The 16,463-nt window shown below is 42.6% G+C and overlaps 1 protein-coding gene across 1 annotated transcript in view; it reads right to left on the reverse strand.

Moving 5' to 3' along the window:
* Positions 1-16,463, reverse strand: part of dkk2 (dickkopf WNT signaling pathway inhibitor 2) — a 39,031-nt gene that overhangs the window by 9,258 nt on the left and 13,310 nt on the right. The window contains exon 2 of the mRNA XM_041196118.1: positions 9,516-9,669. Coding sequence (XP_041052052.1) covers positions 9,516-9,669 — 154 coding nt within the window. The remainder of the gene's footprint in view (positions 1-9,515; positions 9,670-16,463) is intronic.

Raw genomic sequence — 16,463 nt, forward strand, 5'->3', positions numbered from 1 at the left:
ATAGGAACATAAGAAAATAGGATTTAGGAGCAGGAGGTGGCTATTTGGACCTCCGAGTCTGCTCTGCCATTCCCCCATAAACCTTGCTTCCATTGTCTATCAAAAATCTATCTAACTCAACCAGGAATAGATTCAATGATCCAACCTCCACTGCTTTCTGGGGCAAGGGAATTCCATATACTAATGACCCTCTTAGAGAAAAATATTGCCCTCATCTCTGTCTTAAAAGCAAGGCCTCTTATTTTTAAACTGTGTCCTCTCATTCTAGTATCTGGAGGAAACATAGATTCAGAGGATCAGGATATTCTAGTGCATGAATCACAAAAGGTTAGTATGCAGGTACAACAAATAATTAGGAAAGCTAATAGAATTTATTGCGAGGGGAATTGAATACAAAAGTAGGAAGGCCATGCTTCAATTATACAGGACATTGCTGTGACCACATCTGGAGTACTGTGTACAGTGTTGGACTCCTTATCTAAGGAAGGGTATAAATGTGCTGGAAGCAGTTCAGAGAAGGTTTACTAGACTAATGCCCGGAATGGCTTGTATCCACTAGAGTTTAAAAGAGTACGAGGCGTCTTGATTGAAACATATAAGATCCTGAGGGTCTGGACTGGGTGAATATGGAAAGGGTGTTTCCTCTTGTGGGAGAATCTAGAACTAGGGCTCATTGTTTAAAAGGGGTCACCCATTTAAGACAGAGATGAGAATTTTTTTCACTCAGAGGGTCGAGAGTCTTTGGTACTCTCTTTCTCAAAAGGTGGTGGAAGCAGAGTCTTTGAATATTTCTAAGGCAGAGTTTGGTAGATTCTTGATAAGCAAGGAGCCAAACGTTATCGGGGTAGGCGGGAATGTGGAGCTGAGGCCACAATCAGATCAGCCGTGATCTTACTGAATGGCGAAGCAGGCTCGAGGGGCCAAGTAGCCTACTCCTGCTCCTAATTCGTATGTTTGTAAGTGAAGCTCCTCTGAACGGCTTCTAATGTAATGTTATCCTTTTTCAAATAAGGAGATCTAAACTGTATATAGTATTCCAGATGTGGCCACACCAAAGCCCTGTACAGCTTCAGTAAAACTTCCCTACTTTTACATTCGATTCCCCTTGCAATAAATGACAACATTTCATTCACCTTCCTAATCACTTGTTGTACCTGCGTACTACTGTCTTGTGATTGATGTACCAGGACACCCAGATCCCTCCGTGCCACCAAGTTCTTCAATCTATCTCTCCATTTAAATTGTATACACAAGGCATTGCATCAGTCACAAAGTATGGAACTCATCCTGATTTACACTATTTGAGAATGCCTGACCTTTTAAAGGTTAATTGTCGCTATTATAAAGTACATTCTTTTGTGTTCTTGCTCTGAAAACATAAATTATAAAAATACACAGAATTACACCTACTTCAGAAAACGCTGCTTTACATGGATTGATTCTATAAAAGTTCTGCCCGCATCAATGTGTTCATGAATTAAAACTAAAAGGTTGCCACAATCACTATATTCCCCTTTAATAAAGCATAAAATAATTTCTGTTTAATTAACCTTTGCTAGAATAGTGCTGTGAATAAAAAAGACAGATGTTTCTATGAGTCTGATCCCTTGCACTGCCCTGAGCTGCTTTGTAACTTAGAGTACAGAATGCCAGTTAAAGATTTAGCTCCAGAACTGGTGCGATGGGCCAAATGGTCTCGTTCTGTATCACAATGTCTACAATTCTAATGATTCTCCTGAGCACTAAATTACACAGCCTCTGTCTCAGTCGAAGTCCATGCCCTATGGAGTCAGGCAGATCACAACTTCTGATCTGTTGTGCCAGCCCAAGCAAAAGGATGAAGAACATTAGGATCAGTCTATTGTGAGCAGTGTGCTGTGTGTAATCTCTCGAATGAGATTAATTAGAGTGAGATGAAACCACAGTGCAACATGGGGGTTACAATGATTTAAAAATAAAAATGGAGCAGTTTTGCACTCAATATGGGCACAGGGGCCACTGCAATGGACTTTTTTTTTTCTTTATTTTTTCATGGGACGTGGGCATTGCTGGAAAGGCCAACGTTTGTTGCCCGCCCCTGATTGCCCTTGAACTGAGTTGCTTACGAGGCCATTTCAGGGGACAGTTAAGTGTCAGCCACATTGCTGTGGGTCTGGAGTTGCAGGTAGACCAGACCAGGTAAGGATGGCAGATTTCCTTCCCTAAAGGGCATTAGTGAACCAGATGGGTTGTTACAACAATCGATGATAGTTTCAAGGTCACCATTACAGTGACTAGCTTAATATTCCAGATTTATTATTGACTTTAAACTCCACCAACTACTGTGTTGGAGTTTGAACACATTTCCCCAGAGCATTAGCCTGGGCCTGAAGAGTACCTATCTAGTAACATTACCACTACACCTGACAGGAAGGCCTCATAGGCGCTCAATGTGTTGCTATCAAGAATTCCCGAATCTATGAAAGGAGCAAACGCCCAACTGAAGAACAGCTCCTGAAATCGCTCTGCAATAAAAGCTCATTGAGGGGAACCAGTCTTAGGAGATAGCATTAGAACAGGTGACAACGAGGCAATTCAACAACCCACTCCATTTTCTAACCCCACTGATTCCAGTAGGAGAGGAAATCAGACGGTATAAAACGGACTGTTGATTTACTAATGGCAGGTTCTGTGCTACCAATCCCACTGAAATCCTCTTTTACAAGAGTCTATTTGTTTACCTATTATACTGTACAGACAAGAAGAAGCTGTCAATAAATGTTAATAAACTTAATATGTTCCCAAACTTCTTCACAGCATACTTAACAACCAACTTTCTGAATTTCAGTCCTGAAGTCCATTGCCTGAAGCTATTTTTTTGTCTTCCAAATAAACCTCTTTCTGTAGATTTTCGTTTCTGGACTATTTGAGCTCAGCTACCTCAAAGTAGAGAACCCTGAACCAGGTGTAGGGATTTGCACCGAATCTCAAAGCTATAATCCAACCTGGTGCAAATTAGGCCGGATTAGACAAACCTGGAATCAGATGTGTTGCCTTTTCAGCCTCCCTGGATTGTTTTTAACTCTGGGGGCTGGGAGGAGATGCAAGTGAAATGCAGAGAATTTCAAATCTGGGCTATTTTAACTCTTGGGGCCTCAGCCACTGGGCTGGAATTGGGTGAGAAATGACTCCTGGACCTCAGGAAAATCAAGCAATCCTTAGCTGCCTGGTAGCATGAAACTAGATGTGGGGAAAGGGGTTCCAGAAGAATCTCATAGGAGATACCTCTTTCCTTGTGGGGCCCAACGGACCGTGTTGGCCTCTCTTAAAGGGACCACCTTTAAAGCTTCTTTTTGTCTGCAATGAAGTATTACCCAGCATTTTTCTCACTTCTTTCCAACCGTTCAAAGAAACTTAATAATCTGTTAAACCCATCAACTGCTACTTGATAGGAGCGTTCCTCATTCCTATTTCTCCCATTTTGTATATTCCCATAAGGGACTGACCTACACACCAGCACCAATGAAGTTGCCGGGCCTTAAATATCAATTCGTGTTTTCTAATTACAGATGCAAAAGGACATGCTTTGTATTTCCAGTATTTTGTTTTGCTTTTCATAAACGTTCCTTTTCATCTGCCTTAAGTCCTCTCGGTTTTAAAATAAATATTTTCCACTGTCATGTGAAATTACCCCAGTTGCTTTTGAGGCTTCTTAACTCATGACTTATTCACATAGGAAATAAAAGGGGTCACTGGGGAAGACATCCACCTTCTCCAGCTGTTTAACACGGATAAGCTATGTACAGAATTCATTGTCGGCAACCCTCTTGAGATTTGTAGCTACTCTCAGATGCTCTAACTTTAACTGCCAAGTTTTTAATCATCTTGGAAAGTTCTGGTCTAATTCATGATTATTGATATGATCTATGGTCATTCTGCTGGTGACCTTTTTGGATGATGCACGAGTTCTGGAACCCTACTCTTCAGCACTTTGGATTCATTTACCATTGTCATGTATATCATCAAAACCTCTGACAGGTTCTGGCACTCATGCACATGGGCTCCAATCAAAGTTATATTGATGGCTACTAGTTTCTGCTCAACCTGCTCCATCTGGGCTATCATTTAGTAATTTATCCTCTGTCTCGTTTTTCTTTTAAGGCACTCAGGAATTTCCCTGGCTCCTGTTCTCTTTCGCACATTATTCCTGTCCCTTGTGAATCATCCTATCCACCTGCATTCCAATTATTCTCTCAACATTTATTAGTCTCCTTCAGATCACATGCTTTCAGTATACACTAGCTCGATTCCTCTTGCCGTACAGTAGTTGAACGATCTTAATGCAGCTTCTTTCAGTTCTTCCAGGCTATGGTTTATTCTATTTTTCATGAGTCTCAGAAAGGCTTTCGGCTCTTATTTCTGATTGTTGCAATCATATTCCTTCTTCATCTGTTTATGTTTACAGCCCCAGTATTGTCTCTGATCTCAAGTGGACCCCTCATTTATGTCCATCACTCAATGGGGCTTGACCCCCGACTCAAAGGCAAGCATGCTAACATAAAGAAAGAATGGCTCGCAAAGGTTAAAATAACATGTCACGTTACAATCAAAACCCATCTATTACTTAGGAATGAGTTACAGTTTACAATATACAGCTGTGCCAAAGCATTACTGGTTATCATAATGTTATAACTGCTTTTTGATTGATAATGATATTGCTTGACTTGAGGCATGTTTCTACTTTGTTTCTGTCATGTGTTAGGCAGTTAACTGCAAAGTGGAATTAGAGGCAACAGCAGCAGCAGCAAAGACAGATGGATTATGAATCAAAACTTGGTGGTTTCTGTGGACACAGAAGGCTTCGAGGGGTTTCATTAGGTTAACAATTGGCAGAACACAGTTTTTCCACTAGCTAATCAATCCTTCAACAACAATGTGGCAATCAATCTCGGCAATCAAAACTAGGAGAAAGTTTCACGGATTGAAGAGCCGGAATAGGAAGCTTCACTGTTGATACCGGGGCTCAAAGGGTTGGATTGTGAAAAACTGTTGGATAGTATTTGTTGGGAGGTTGCTTGGTATCTCACTAAGAGGTCCGGAGGCTTGTATGATTGAACATAAACCATTTATTAGTAACCTATATCCATATACATCTCCAAGGTACAGCTTTGCATGGGTGCTGTCGCTATGCTGGCTTCTCCCAGACTACCAATGTACTCACAGTCTACCATCATGTGACTTTGTACATCACTATCTGGGCAGTACTGTTTCCCCAGTACTACATTAACCCTGTGGAGAGGAAGAAAGAGTTAATGTTTCGAGTCCGTCTGACTCTTCATCAGAACCAAAGAGAAATAGAAATGTGGTGAAATATAAGCTGTTTAAGGGGGGATTGGACAGGTGAAACTGGATAGAGGGCCAGTGATAGGTGGAGGCAAAGGAGAGATTGCCAAAGATGTCATAAACAAAAGGTCAAAGGGGTGCTGACGGTGGTGATATTAGCTAAAGGATGTACTAATGGTGACAAAGGGTAGAAAGCAGGATGAGCAAGTGACAAAAACAAAAAAACTGAGGATGCTGGAAATCCAAAACAAAAACAGAATTACCTGGAAAAACTCAGCAGGTCTGGCAGCATCGGCGGAGAAGAAGAAGATTGGATGGTCAACTCTTTTCTTCTCCGCCGATGCTGCCAGACCTGCTGAGTTTTTCCAGGTAATTCTGTTTTTGTGTTGAGCAAGTGACAGATGGCCCTAGTGGGGGTGGTGTGGAGGGAGGAGATCGAAGTAGGCTGAAAGGTGGAGATAAAACAATGGATGGAAATAAATTTTTAAAATAATAATAGAAATAGGTGGGAAAAGAAAAAAACATATATAAAAATAGATAATAATTATTAGAAAAAAGTGGATCAAAAGGGGGTGAGGATGGAGGAGAGAGTTCAAGAACTGAAGTTGTTGAACTTGATGTTAAGCCCGGAAGGCTGTTAAGTGCCTAATCAGAGGGTGAGATGCTGTTCCTCCAGTTTGCTTTGAGCTTCACTGGAACATTGCAGCAGGCCAAGGACGGACATGTGGGCATGCGAGCAGGGTGGAGTGTTGAAATGGCAAGTGACAGGAAGGTCTGGGTCATGCTTGCAGACAGACCGAAGGTGTTCCGCAAAGCGGTCACCCAGTCTGTGTTTGGTCTCTCCAATGTAGAGGAGACCGCATTGGGAGCAGCGAATGCAGTAGACTAAATTGAGGGAAGTACAAGTGAAATGCTGCTTCACTTGCCTCCACCTATCACTGGCCCTCTATCCAGTTTCACTTGTCCAACCCCCCTTAAACAGCTTATATTTCACCACATTTCTATTTCTCTTTAGTTCTGATGAAGAGTCATATGGGCTCGAAACGTTAACTCTGTCTTCCTCTCCACAGATGCTGTCAGACCCGCTGAGTTTTTCCAGCAATTTTTGTTTTTGTTACAGATTTCCAGCATCCGCAGTATTTTGCTTTTATCTACATTAACCCTGGCTTTGCCGAACACCCTTATGCAACAGAATTTACTTGTATGCCCTCCGATTTCGAAGGTTGAGGCTGGGGTCTTATGGGTGAGATTAAAATGAGAAAAGGGATTTTATTGGGTTGATACAGAGAACACTTTCCTCTGATCAAGGAGTCCGTAAAAAGCCAACATTATCTTAAGATCAGAGCCAGGCCATTCAGAACCTGGTCAGCAATTTTAACACAAAGTATGGCAGAAATCTGGAATTCTTTCCCCTGAAAAGAGTTTAAATGTTCAAGATTGAGTACGATAGATTTTAATTAGGTATAATCAAGGAATATGGAACAAACACAAGTAAATGGAATTGAGGTACAGATCAGCTACGATCTAATTGAAGAACTGAACAGATTTGAGGGGGAGAATGGCCTACTCCTGTTCCTATACTGGTATTCCCCGTAGACCTTATGGTTTGGTACAAAATATTGAGGGAAGGTTCCAGAAGCTCTTATGCTCTTAGCAGTCTTAAATAGTCTAGTGATGCCATATAAACAGACAGCCCAACCATGCTTCTGTTGTGCTGTAAAGGCTGCCTTTTGACATGGGAGCAGACCTGCCTTTGAACCTGCGATCACTCCAAGGAGAAGAGATCACTTTTCTCTGTGACTGCCAGTGTTATAATATTCCATTCTAATTTACATTGAGGCATTTAAAACACAAAGTTAAAGATGATGACAAATACCACTGAGTTTTCCATTTTCCTCCAACCTGCTTTTTTGACTGTTTCTCCCAATTGTTTACACGGATTAGGTATGATTAGGGAGCCAAAAAGCCTTTAGTTGAATTGTTAATCCTGCTGTCATGGCTATGGAAATGGATGGTCAATATCATAAACCATCTCCTGAAAAAGGCATTGGCTGGGTCTTCATGGTCTTGAGGGTAACGGACTGTTTGCCTTCACAGTGAATGATTCTTTGTAGAATCTTCAGCTCCCAACAGGGATTTGAACTCAAGGGAGTGTGGGTTGATGGCAGGACTGCAACAGTATAGCATTGATCCTCTGAGGCGCTTGCTTTGAGCAAGGCTTCCCTGCTGGGCACATGGAATCAATGAATTCACCCTCCTTCTATCAGTCTGCAGTGGTTTAGTTCATTGTCAGCCTTTTAGATGGAGTGTTAACCATTTGTTAAAGAGTGAAGTCATCACCATCAACAGAAAAATCACCAACTTGGATAGCATCCAGCAGATTTTTGTTAAGAATGAGGGAAGGAAATTGCCCCGGTCATAATTCCCTGAGCGATCCCTACCTAAGAACCGCAGTATTAGATGAATATCTGTTTATCATAAACTGTTGCTCGAGTACAGGAACTTTAGGAAGTCATGAATTGCAAGGCAGTGATTTTTTTTTTGCAGTGCCTGACACTTCAAAACAAATTCATGTGGTGTTCTTTGGGAAGTGTGGTTTCTGACAAGCCCATAAAAAAAAAAGTGCCAGGATGCAGATGTGATCGTGTCATTCAGCACACTCCCTTATCGAGCCACCAACATGTTTGGTTGCCAGGCTACTGCCCTGTAACTGCTCCGTTAAACAGGATGGGTGACCGTGGTCCCTTGCTCCCAGTCGACAGTGCCCCAAATACGTTTCACCTCTCGGAATGGGGGAATCATGGAATTGTTGCTAATAACCGCCCTTTGTAGCAGAGACCTGTAATAAAATGGCATTTGAAAGTCTCTTCCATCGTACTGCTGTCCCAACACGGACTTTCCCCAGAAATGAACCAGAGTGCTCTGGCGAGCGAAACTTTACCACATATGAGCAGCGTGGATTTCGGAAATGGGCACAACTGAAAAATTATTTAAGTGGTCTGCTCCACTAAAATTAATCTTCTTCCTGCTGAGGCGGATTTGCCATTTGTCCTCTCCCTAAGCAATTCTTCATTGGGTAAATCTGGATGTTCTCATTACCCTCATACTACAAAAAAATCTCTTCGAGACTGGTCTTGCAACTTAATACTTTATATATGTGCAGACATGTATTGTAATGTTTGCAAGAGGCTTTACAGGATATTATGGGGGTGAAAGTCAACCTCACCATGACTGTTTTCCAGGCAATAAACAGCCACAAAATGAATCAATATCATTATATTGAGCCAACCTACCAAATCTGTACAGTGTGTAAAGGCTTCCTATGTCATATTGGTTCGGGTGCTTTGGAGGTGTCTCTGGTGACTTCCTTGATTGTATTAATAAAGGACCTAAAGCCTGTTTTAGGGCTTAAACATAACATTCAGATTTGTCCTGAATGCAGCAGGTCAGGATTACCAGGTCTACATATGGCCTAAGCAATGGTCCTTAATGAGATTGCTAGAGGCTGCCACCAAAAAGGGATGTTTTATATTCAGGGAAATGCCCACCTAAACGTGAGCCAGTGGGAGCATGAATGCTGCTCCAGATTTTGCAATGAATCTGCAAGCTGTTGATGGCCAGAGCTCGTTTCCACTCCTGCTTCCCTCTCGGCACCTCCCTTCCCAGACCTTCATCCCAGCCAGCCAGTCTGCACACAGCAAGGCCCCACCAAAAATAAAGAGATAATGATCAGAAATTCTGTATTTGCAACATTGGTTTAGGGATGAATGTTAGCCAGGACAACTGCTCTGCTTTGATTGGTGCTGTGGGGACCTTTCACATCTACCTGAGAGGGCAGGTGGGACCTCTGTTTAACATCTCATCCCAACAAAAGCATTTCTATCAGCACAGCACTCCCTCTGCATTGCATTGAAGTGTTGGCCTGGAATATACGTTCAAGTCTCTGAAGTGGGGCTTGAACCCTCAAACCTTCTGGGCTCAGAGGTAAAAGTGCTACCACTGAGCCACAGCCCAGCACAGCACTCCTGAAGGAAGGCTGCCCATTTTATTCCCACACTGAGCAATTTAATTTTTCATTCCTCACATAGCAGGTTAGGTTGGAATTAACACCTGCCAACAAGTCCCCGCTCCCGGTTTAAATTCTGCTTTCACTCTACCAGGCTTGTGCTCCAGTGAAATAAAAGCCAATGTACCATTACTGCAGTAGTTCCCCGGGCAGCACATGGAGTCTCTATGGCAGCGTTTCTTCCTCCTTCTGCAGGTCAGGCAAGACGGGTAGCTTTGATGGTGTGAATGGTGACAGTAACCACTGGGCCCACACTCTTTATCACTGCTGCATGCTTGATTCTGAAACATACAAAAATAATCATAGTGTATATTTTTTGTAAAGCAGTCGGCTGGTGTGAGACAAACACTCCAGTTTGAGGGGAGGGTGTTAGGGGTGGGGAAGGGGGAAGGTGGCTGTGTTAAAAACTACCCAGCGCTTGTCCCCTGAAGGAAAAAAAGTATCAGGTTTTGCTGTGCTTTTGGTTGTAAAGGTTGGCTGTACTCAGTGAGCTACCTCACATTATTGAGTGCCTCTGAAAGCTAGCTTTGTCTGAAATCATTTTCACACAGATATCCTCTTCTTATCTCAGTCACAGCATCATGCCCCCTCAAACAATGTTCCCTCGCTTCACAGTAACCATCAGAGACTTTGCTTTGCTTACTGCGTGCTGCTGGGTATGAGAGAGAGCAGAGGGAAAAGGGAGATAATTAACGTGGCAGCAGTATAGCTGGGAGGGCCATGGTAGACAGGTACAAGTAGTATGTCTGTACCAAGGTAACGGCATGGTTAAAGATGCTCCATCTAAACCAAGAGCACCTCTGTGTAACAAGCAGTGCAGGGTGAGCCAGGAGCTCAGGCCTCACATGTTCTTTTACTGTGAAAGAATAATTACAAGCTCACAAAATATCTATTACAATATATTAAAAATGTGTATGGCTCAATATGTTTTCTGTCAACTTTATTATGAAAGCTGCTCTACTTAGAGCCACTTGTCAGTGGATGCTCTGCAGCACCATCACTGGTGGGAAAATGTAATTACAAGGTGACGAGTTCACACAAGGTAGTAAAGGAACTTGGTATTGAGATAGCATCTTTCATGAGCTCAGGAGCCTTGGTGAGTTGCTGTAGTGCATCTTGTATATAGTACACATTGATGCCACTGTGCATTGTTGCTGGAGGGAGTGAATGTTTAAGGTAGCGGATGGGGTGCCAATAAAATGGGCTCCTGGATGATGTCAAGCTTCTCGAGTGTTGTTGGAGCTGCACTCATCCAGGCAAGTGGATGTAACAACGGAACAAGTATTAAAATATACATACTTCAGATTGTGGCTGATTGTGTAATCTTCACCTCTTGGATAATACATGTTTTGCTTTTGTTGTTTGAAATATTGATCGGAGCTTTTTATAGGTTTTTAAAATTACAATATCAGATAGAGTGGAGCCAGTTAGCTCAGCTGGATAGTGTGTGGTTCAGGATAGTGCCAAAGATATGGGTTCAGTTTCTGCCTACGGCTGAGGTAGACTTGGGACCTGCCTCCTTACCCTGCCCCTGAGAGTGGAAGGCAATGCCAAACCACCACTCATTAAAAACTGTTGAGGTGAAACAGCTTAGGATGAAGCATCAGCTGACAATGAGCCAAGGACCAGTCTTTGGGCGGAGCACCATATCATCTCTGGGCATGCTGTTAACATGAATGAATATTGCTAAATGTATTAAGCAAGGAATTACTTGTCAATCAACTGTGGATTATTTTTGATAAATCTACTGAACTATCATGACCACTTAACCTTGTTAGCCAACTTGGACTATGTAATCAATTGTCACTCACCTTGACACCCACTACTACCGCAAATACTGTCCATATTCAGCCCTGTCGTGCCTTTGTCCCAGTTCCCTTCATTTTTGAAATATTATTTCCATTAGTGGAGATGTTGCTGAAGTTTTGTGGTATGATATGTGGCAAGCGGGACAAATTTGAGAGGAGCAGGTGACTCCCAAAGCTCTCCACCACTGGCAGCTTTTCCTCAGCTGATATCTGTGTCTGTTGTAGATTAATTGATAGAGATTGATTGCTAAGATTCGTTAACAACTTCCTTATCATTGTCTCATGCGTCTACCAGGATGGTAGAAGGCAAACTAGATGGATTTTAGTCTTTTCTCATCTAGCATCCCATCTGTCTATGAGTTCCATTTGGGCAATTGAAGGCTGCATTTCCTTTCATCGGTAAGTCATTTGCTCGCCTCTTTGCTGAACATTGTACAGAAACCTGTTATGTTTTTCTTAACATAATTGTTATTCAGTAGCATTTTTTAAAAAGCAGATTAAGGCCTACAGAAAAAGTGGCCCTGAATCTCCACATGGCCTCGGTTGGTGGGTGAGGGTGCGATGGTGGTGGTGGTGGTGGTGGGGGAAGTAGCAGAGCCAGGAGTGCAATGGGGAGGGAGGGTAGTCTGACAAGAAGCAGAAAGACTGGGCCTGCAACTAATGGAAGAGCCAGCTAGTCTTTCCACTGGGGCTTGGGGAACATGGAACCTCAATCCAACACAGTCCTGATGTCAGAAGGAAGCAAAGTCAGGCAGAGAGCTTCCCTGCTGGAATTTCAGCTGTTCCCACCTTCTTAATACCAAATGATCTGGACACCAGAAATAAGTCAGTGTTCGGGTCCTTAGAAGGATGGTTGTAAAGGCAAGTATGGGGATGTGGGATATTGGCGGGTAGCCGGGGTGGGGGGTGGGCTGGGGCGGTGGACTGGGGGCAGTTGCCGGTGGTGGGAGTCATGGCCTGGTAAGATCCGAGAATTAGACCTTTAAATATTTTCACATCAGCTTTCTTATAAAGGGGCCGACGTTGTGGACAACAGAAACAGTTTGGAGCCATCACCTTTCACCTCCCGGAATGCTATGAGGCTATGCGGTGCCCAAAAACTCTGCTGTTGTGAGGGGTGGAGGTCAGTGGCAGAGGACATCCAAAGATTTTCTGCCCCAACACCCACTTATATAAATGTCCTGCATAGCACATGTCATCACATTTCAAACATTGCACTTCAGAGTGTAAACCATATTTTAGAAAGTGATTAAAAAGCCAGTCAATTCCTCCTTGCCTTTCTGACTCCAATAACCTGGCCTTTTCTCAACGGCAAGGAATTTACTGGCAACCACCAATCTAGAGAAATGTCCCTCAGCGTCACACCCTAATTGTCTCAACAATGTTTCTACTTAGATCACTTGCACACAGGTAATAGCTAAGCAATAGTCATAAAAGGACAGGTTAGGTTAAATTAATACAGCTACATTTTAGCAACTAAGCCATGCCCCAGAAGCCAGACTCCCCTTGAGCAATGACACCAGAGATTAGTTTGTCATAAAAAAATGAGTAATGACTATAATACAGTATTCTGATTAAAAGATTCAAAAGGCAATCATAAATCAATTTCTTCTCCTTTTCATGATTGGATTATCATTTGGTAATCACTCCCATGTATCTGTTATTCTTTATACAGAGGCTATACAGTGAACCTCCGGAAGAACCAGTGAAAAATACATTAAACCTTTTCAAGAGATTTGGGACTTTATAACTCCAGTGCTGCAGGGAGTAATTCTACCTGTTAACTATCAATAGCATACATAGAGCTTGGCTCAGTGGTAGCACTTCTCCCTCTAAGTTGAAAGGCTTCAAGCCCCTCGCTAAAGACTTGAACACATATTCCAGGCTAACACTTGCAGCATTAGAGGTGTTATTATGCAGATAAGATGTAAAACTGAGGTTACTTGTTCAGGTGGATATAGAAGTTTTCTGGCACTATTTAAAGAAGGAAGAGGCAATTTTAGTTGATGTAATGGCCAACAGGGCACTGACTGATGAACTCTCAACCGATGCCATTGTTTCTGGGACCTTGTTGTACCCAAGTTAGTTGCTGCTTTACAACCGTGACTATATTTCAAACGTTGCATGATGTGCTTTGGGACATACTGAGAATGTGAAAGGCACTGAATAAATGCAAGTTTTTTTTCTCTTTCTAACATCAACCAAAGTGATAAGATTTACATATAAGAGAAACTTAAAGCATCATAAAACATATTAATTTAAAAATGTAAATTAACCAAGATTAGTTCTGATGTTCATAAGCTCTGGGAGTTTTATATTATTAGGATTATCCCCACTGCTGAATAACCTCCACTATGTGAGAGTTGTCTAGGTGGTTTTTAAATTTATTTCATAACACTCAGCAATGAGTATTCATAGGTCAGAAGAAGACTCCAATAGAAATAGCAGACACTGCACTGAGGCTTTGATAGAAAGGTGACTCAGGACTGCTATTAAAAGGTCTTTTCCTGTTTAGGTTGATCTACTGATTAGCTTGTAAGGAAACAATGTGATCTATACAAGACCAAGCTCCTTATTCACAATCCCCTTGTTAATTTCAACAGGATTGAATTTCCATTGAGGACAAACTGTTCCACTTGTAAAAAGTGCCTTTCTTTAGCTGTGTTCTATCCCAATAATCTAAAGTGATATCGTGCTCAACTGTGTTGCCCAGTGCTTTGATAAGTCTGGCTTCTCTTTGAGAAGTTTATGCATTATACCATGCGAGCCTTTCTTTCTGGACTTTATGAAATCCCCCACCCACCTCCTTCCTATTGTTCTCCTTAGGGCCCATGTCGAATATGGCTGACAGAGTGGGCAGACAGATAACATGCCTCCCTCACCTCAAGCCTCAGTGCCAATGCTGCGTTATGCCAGCCACAAGTTGTGGTGTCCAAATGCTTCAGGAATGATTTTCCAGCTTCCCTTCAGGGAAGTGCCATGGTCTGCATTGGGTTTCTTCCCACAATTGAATGGCTGAGATCAGAAACTCATTGAAGTGGGCAAGGTGAAGAGGAATAGAATATAAGACTTGTGCCATGTCACTTGGAACATCAGTGCTCTGACACAATAAAATAACATTCACTTAAAAATCTGTGGCTTCGCTGAGAGTGAATATGAAAGCGAGCCAAACTAAACACAATGCTCCCATAAATTAATTCATTTGCTTAAACAGCTGAGTCGGGAAGGACAAAAACACTCTGACCTTCCTACCCAGGTTTCCAGCCACTGACTTCAGATGAGAAATGCAGCTGTGAAATATTCGGCAAGGACAAGATCTAGTTGCTTCTGACCTGCTGGCAACTAGTCAGCTCATACCTACGGTTCAAGCATGAAGAACAATTGACTCTCAGCAAGTTACCAGGCAACAGCATTACCCATGAAGCTGTAACTTCACAATCAGGCAGTGCCTGCAGAAGAAGAGGGGAGAAGGCTGGAGAGCAAAATAAAGATAAATTCAATTTATCCAGAAAGTGATATTCCAAAAGAAAAGAGGTCATTTTCATCTTCACTGCTTTGATTGCTCACTTGTGATGGAACATATACGAGCAAGTGTAGTTCGTCCAGCCCTCTGGACCTATTCCAGCTTCACTCAAACAGATCAAGGCTGACCTTGAACTCCCAGCTTGATTTTCATTACCATCAAAATCAATGAAAATAAAAATTGAGCGATTTCTGTAATGCTGGGAGATTCGGGCCCACAAAGCTCACGGTCTGAGCAGGGTAGGTGGAAGTTGCCTTGATCAATATGTGGAGAACGCTAGATCAGTATTGTTAATGAAAAACATGAATTGATGATAAGAGCTGCATTTCCTTTGAAAATCTTATTTGTTCACCAGAAGAATCTTCCCCTCCTGCTCTCCGTTCTTCGGCTGACCATCACTCATCATTTTCTGGAATTCTCTCCCTAAACCTCTCCACCTCTCCACTCTTCTCTTATCCTTTAAAATCCTCCTTAAAACTATCTGTAACTCAAAAATGTGGCTGCATCTCCTCATCTTCCTTTGGTTCATGTCCAAATTTCCTTCGGCAATGTTTGGGCCGTTTTTGTATGATCAAGGCTTTATATAAACATAAGTCATCATTGTGCAATCAATAGTTCCTGTTTTTCATTTTTGTTTACAATGTGGGTTACTTTGGCGCAATGCTTTTTTTTTGTCCATCTCTATAATCGCCCTGAAGGCGCTAAGAGCCAGCTACATAGTGTGGGACTGGAGTCATGTGGACAGCAGGCAGGGTAGTGGGTGGTAGGCCCTCCCTGGAGGACATTGGTGAACCAGTTGGGTTTTTAACAACAGCTTGGCAGCTTTTCATGGTCATTTTTCCTGATGCCAACCCACAAATTGCACAATGTATTGAGTTTAATTTGCTATGGTGAGATTTGAACTCATCACCTCAGTAAAGGATTTTTTTTTTTCCCTGTTCTATTAAATCAGTTTCTGCAGCCTGGGATTTATAACTGATGATCATAGTGGATACCTTTGGATAATTGATACTAGCCTTAAAATGATAGCGGAATATCACATCATTGATTATCCACTGATATTTCCAAAAGTAATTTCTAGGCTTATAATTTTAATGGCACCTATTGTTATCTGACTGATGCTCGTCTTTGTTTTATTCTGATGCTGTTATTAAAAAATACAGAACAAGTGTCGAAACAATCCAGGCTCACCAGCAACCTAAAAAATCTTCCACCCGTCACCACATGTCTCTCAACTTAAAATAGGGGCAGAATTTATCTTCCCCCGGCGACAAGTTTGTAGGCAGGGGGAGTGACTGTAAAATTTTTCAGCTGGTCTTCCCACCGGGTTCCCACCCGCCCCAATCTCCGCAATTTTAGGTTGGGCCAGGCGAGGCCTAGTCTGGCCCATCCTTGCCTGAATTGAGGCCCTCTAGTGGCCAATTATTGACCACACAAGGACCATTCTTTCCCAGCCTCAATTTTCAGACTGGCAGGAGGAGATCAGGGGCAGGGGGAGCGCCCCAAAAAATTAACCCTGTTCTGGCCTCAGGTGGGGAGATGGTTTGGGGGAGCGGGGTTGGCGGGGAGAAGGGGGCGCCTCCATCAGCATTGACCTCCTTTTAGCATTGGATGCTCCCCTCCCCTCCCCTCCCCCCACCCCCCCCTACCAAAGCTCCGTAAGTCAGTGACCTGGCATAAATTAGTTAAATTCGAGGAGCAACACAGAGTCCTAGGCCAGGGTTTTTCAGATGGTGGAGTTTCC

The sequence above is a fragment of the Carcharodon carcharias genome, chromosome 1 (assembly GCF_017639515.1).
Source record: "Carcharodon carcharias isolate sCarCar2 chromosome 1, sCarCar2.pri, whole genome shotgun sequence".
In the NCBI taxonomy this organism is placed as follows: Eukaryota; Metazoa; Chordata; class Chondrichthyes; order Lamniformes; family Lamnidae; genus Carcharodon; species Carcharodon carcharias.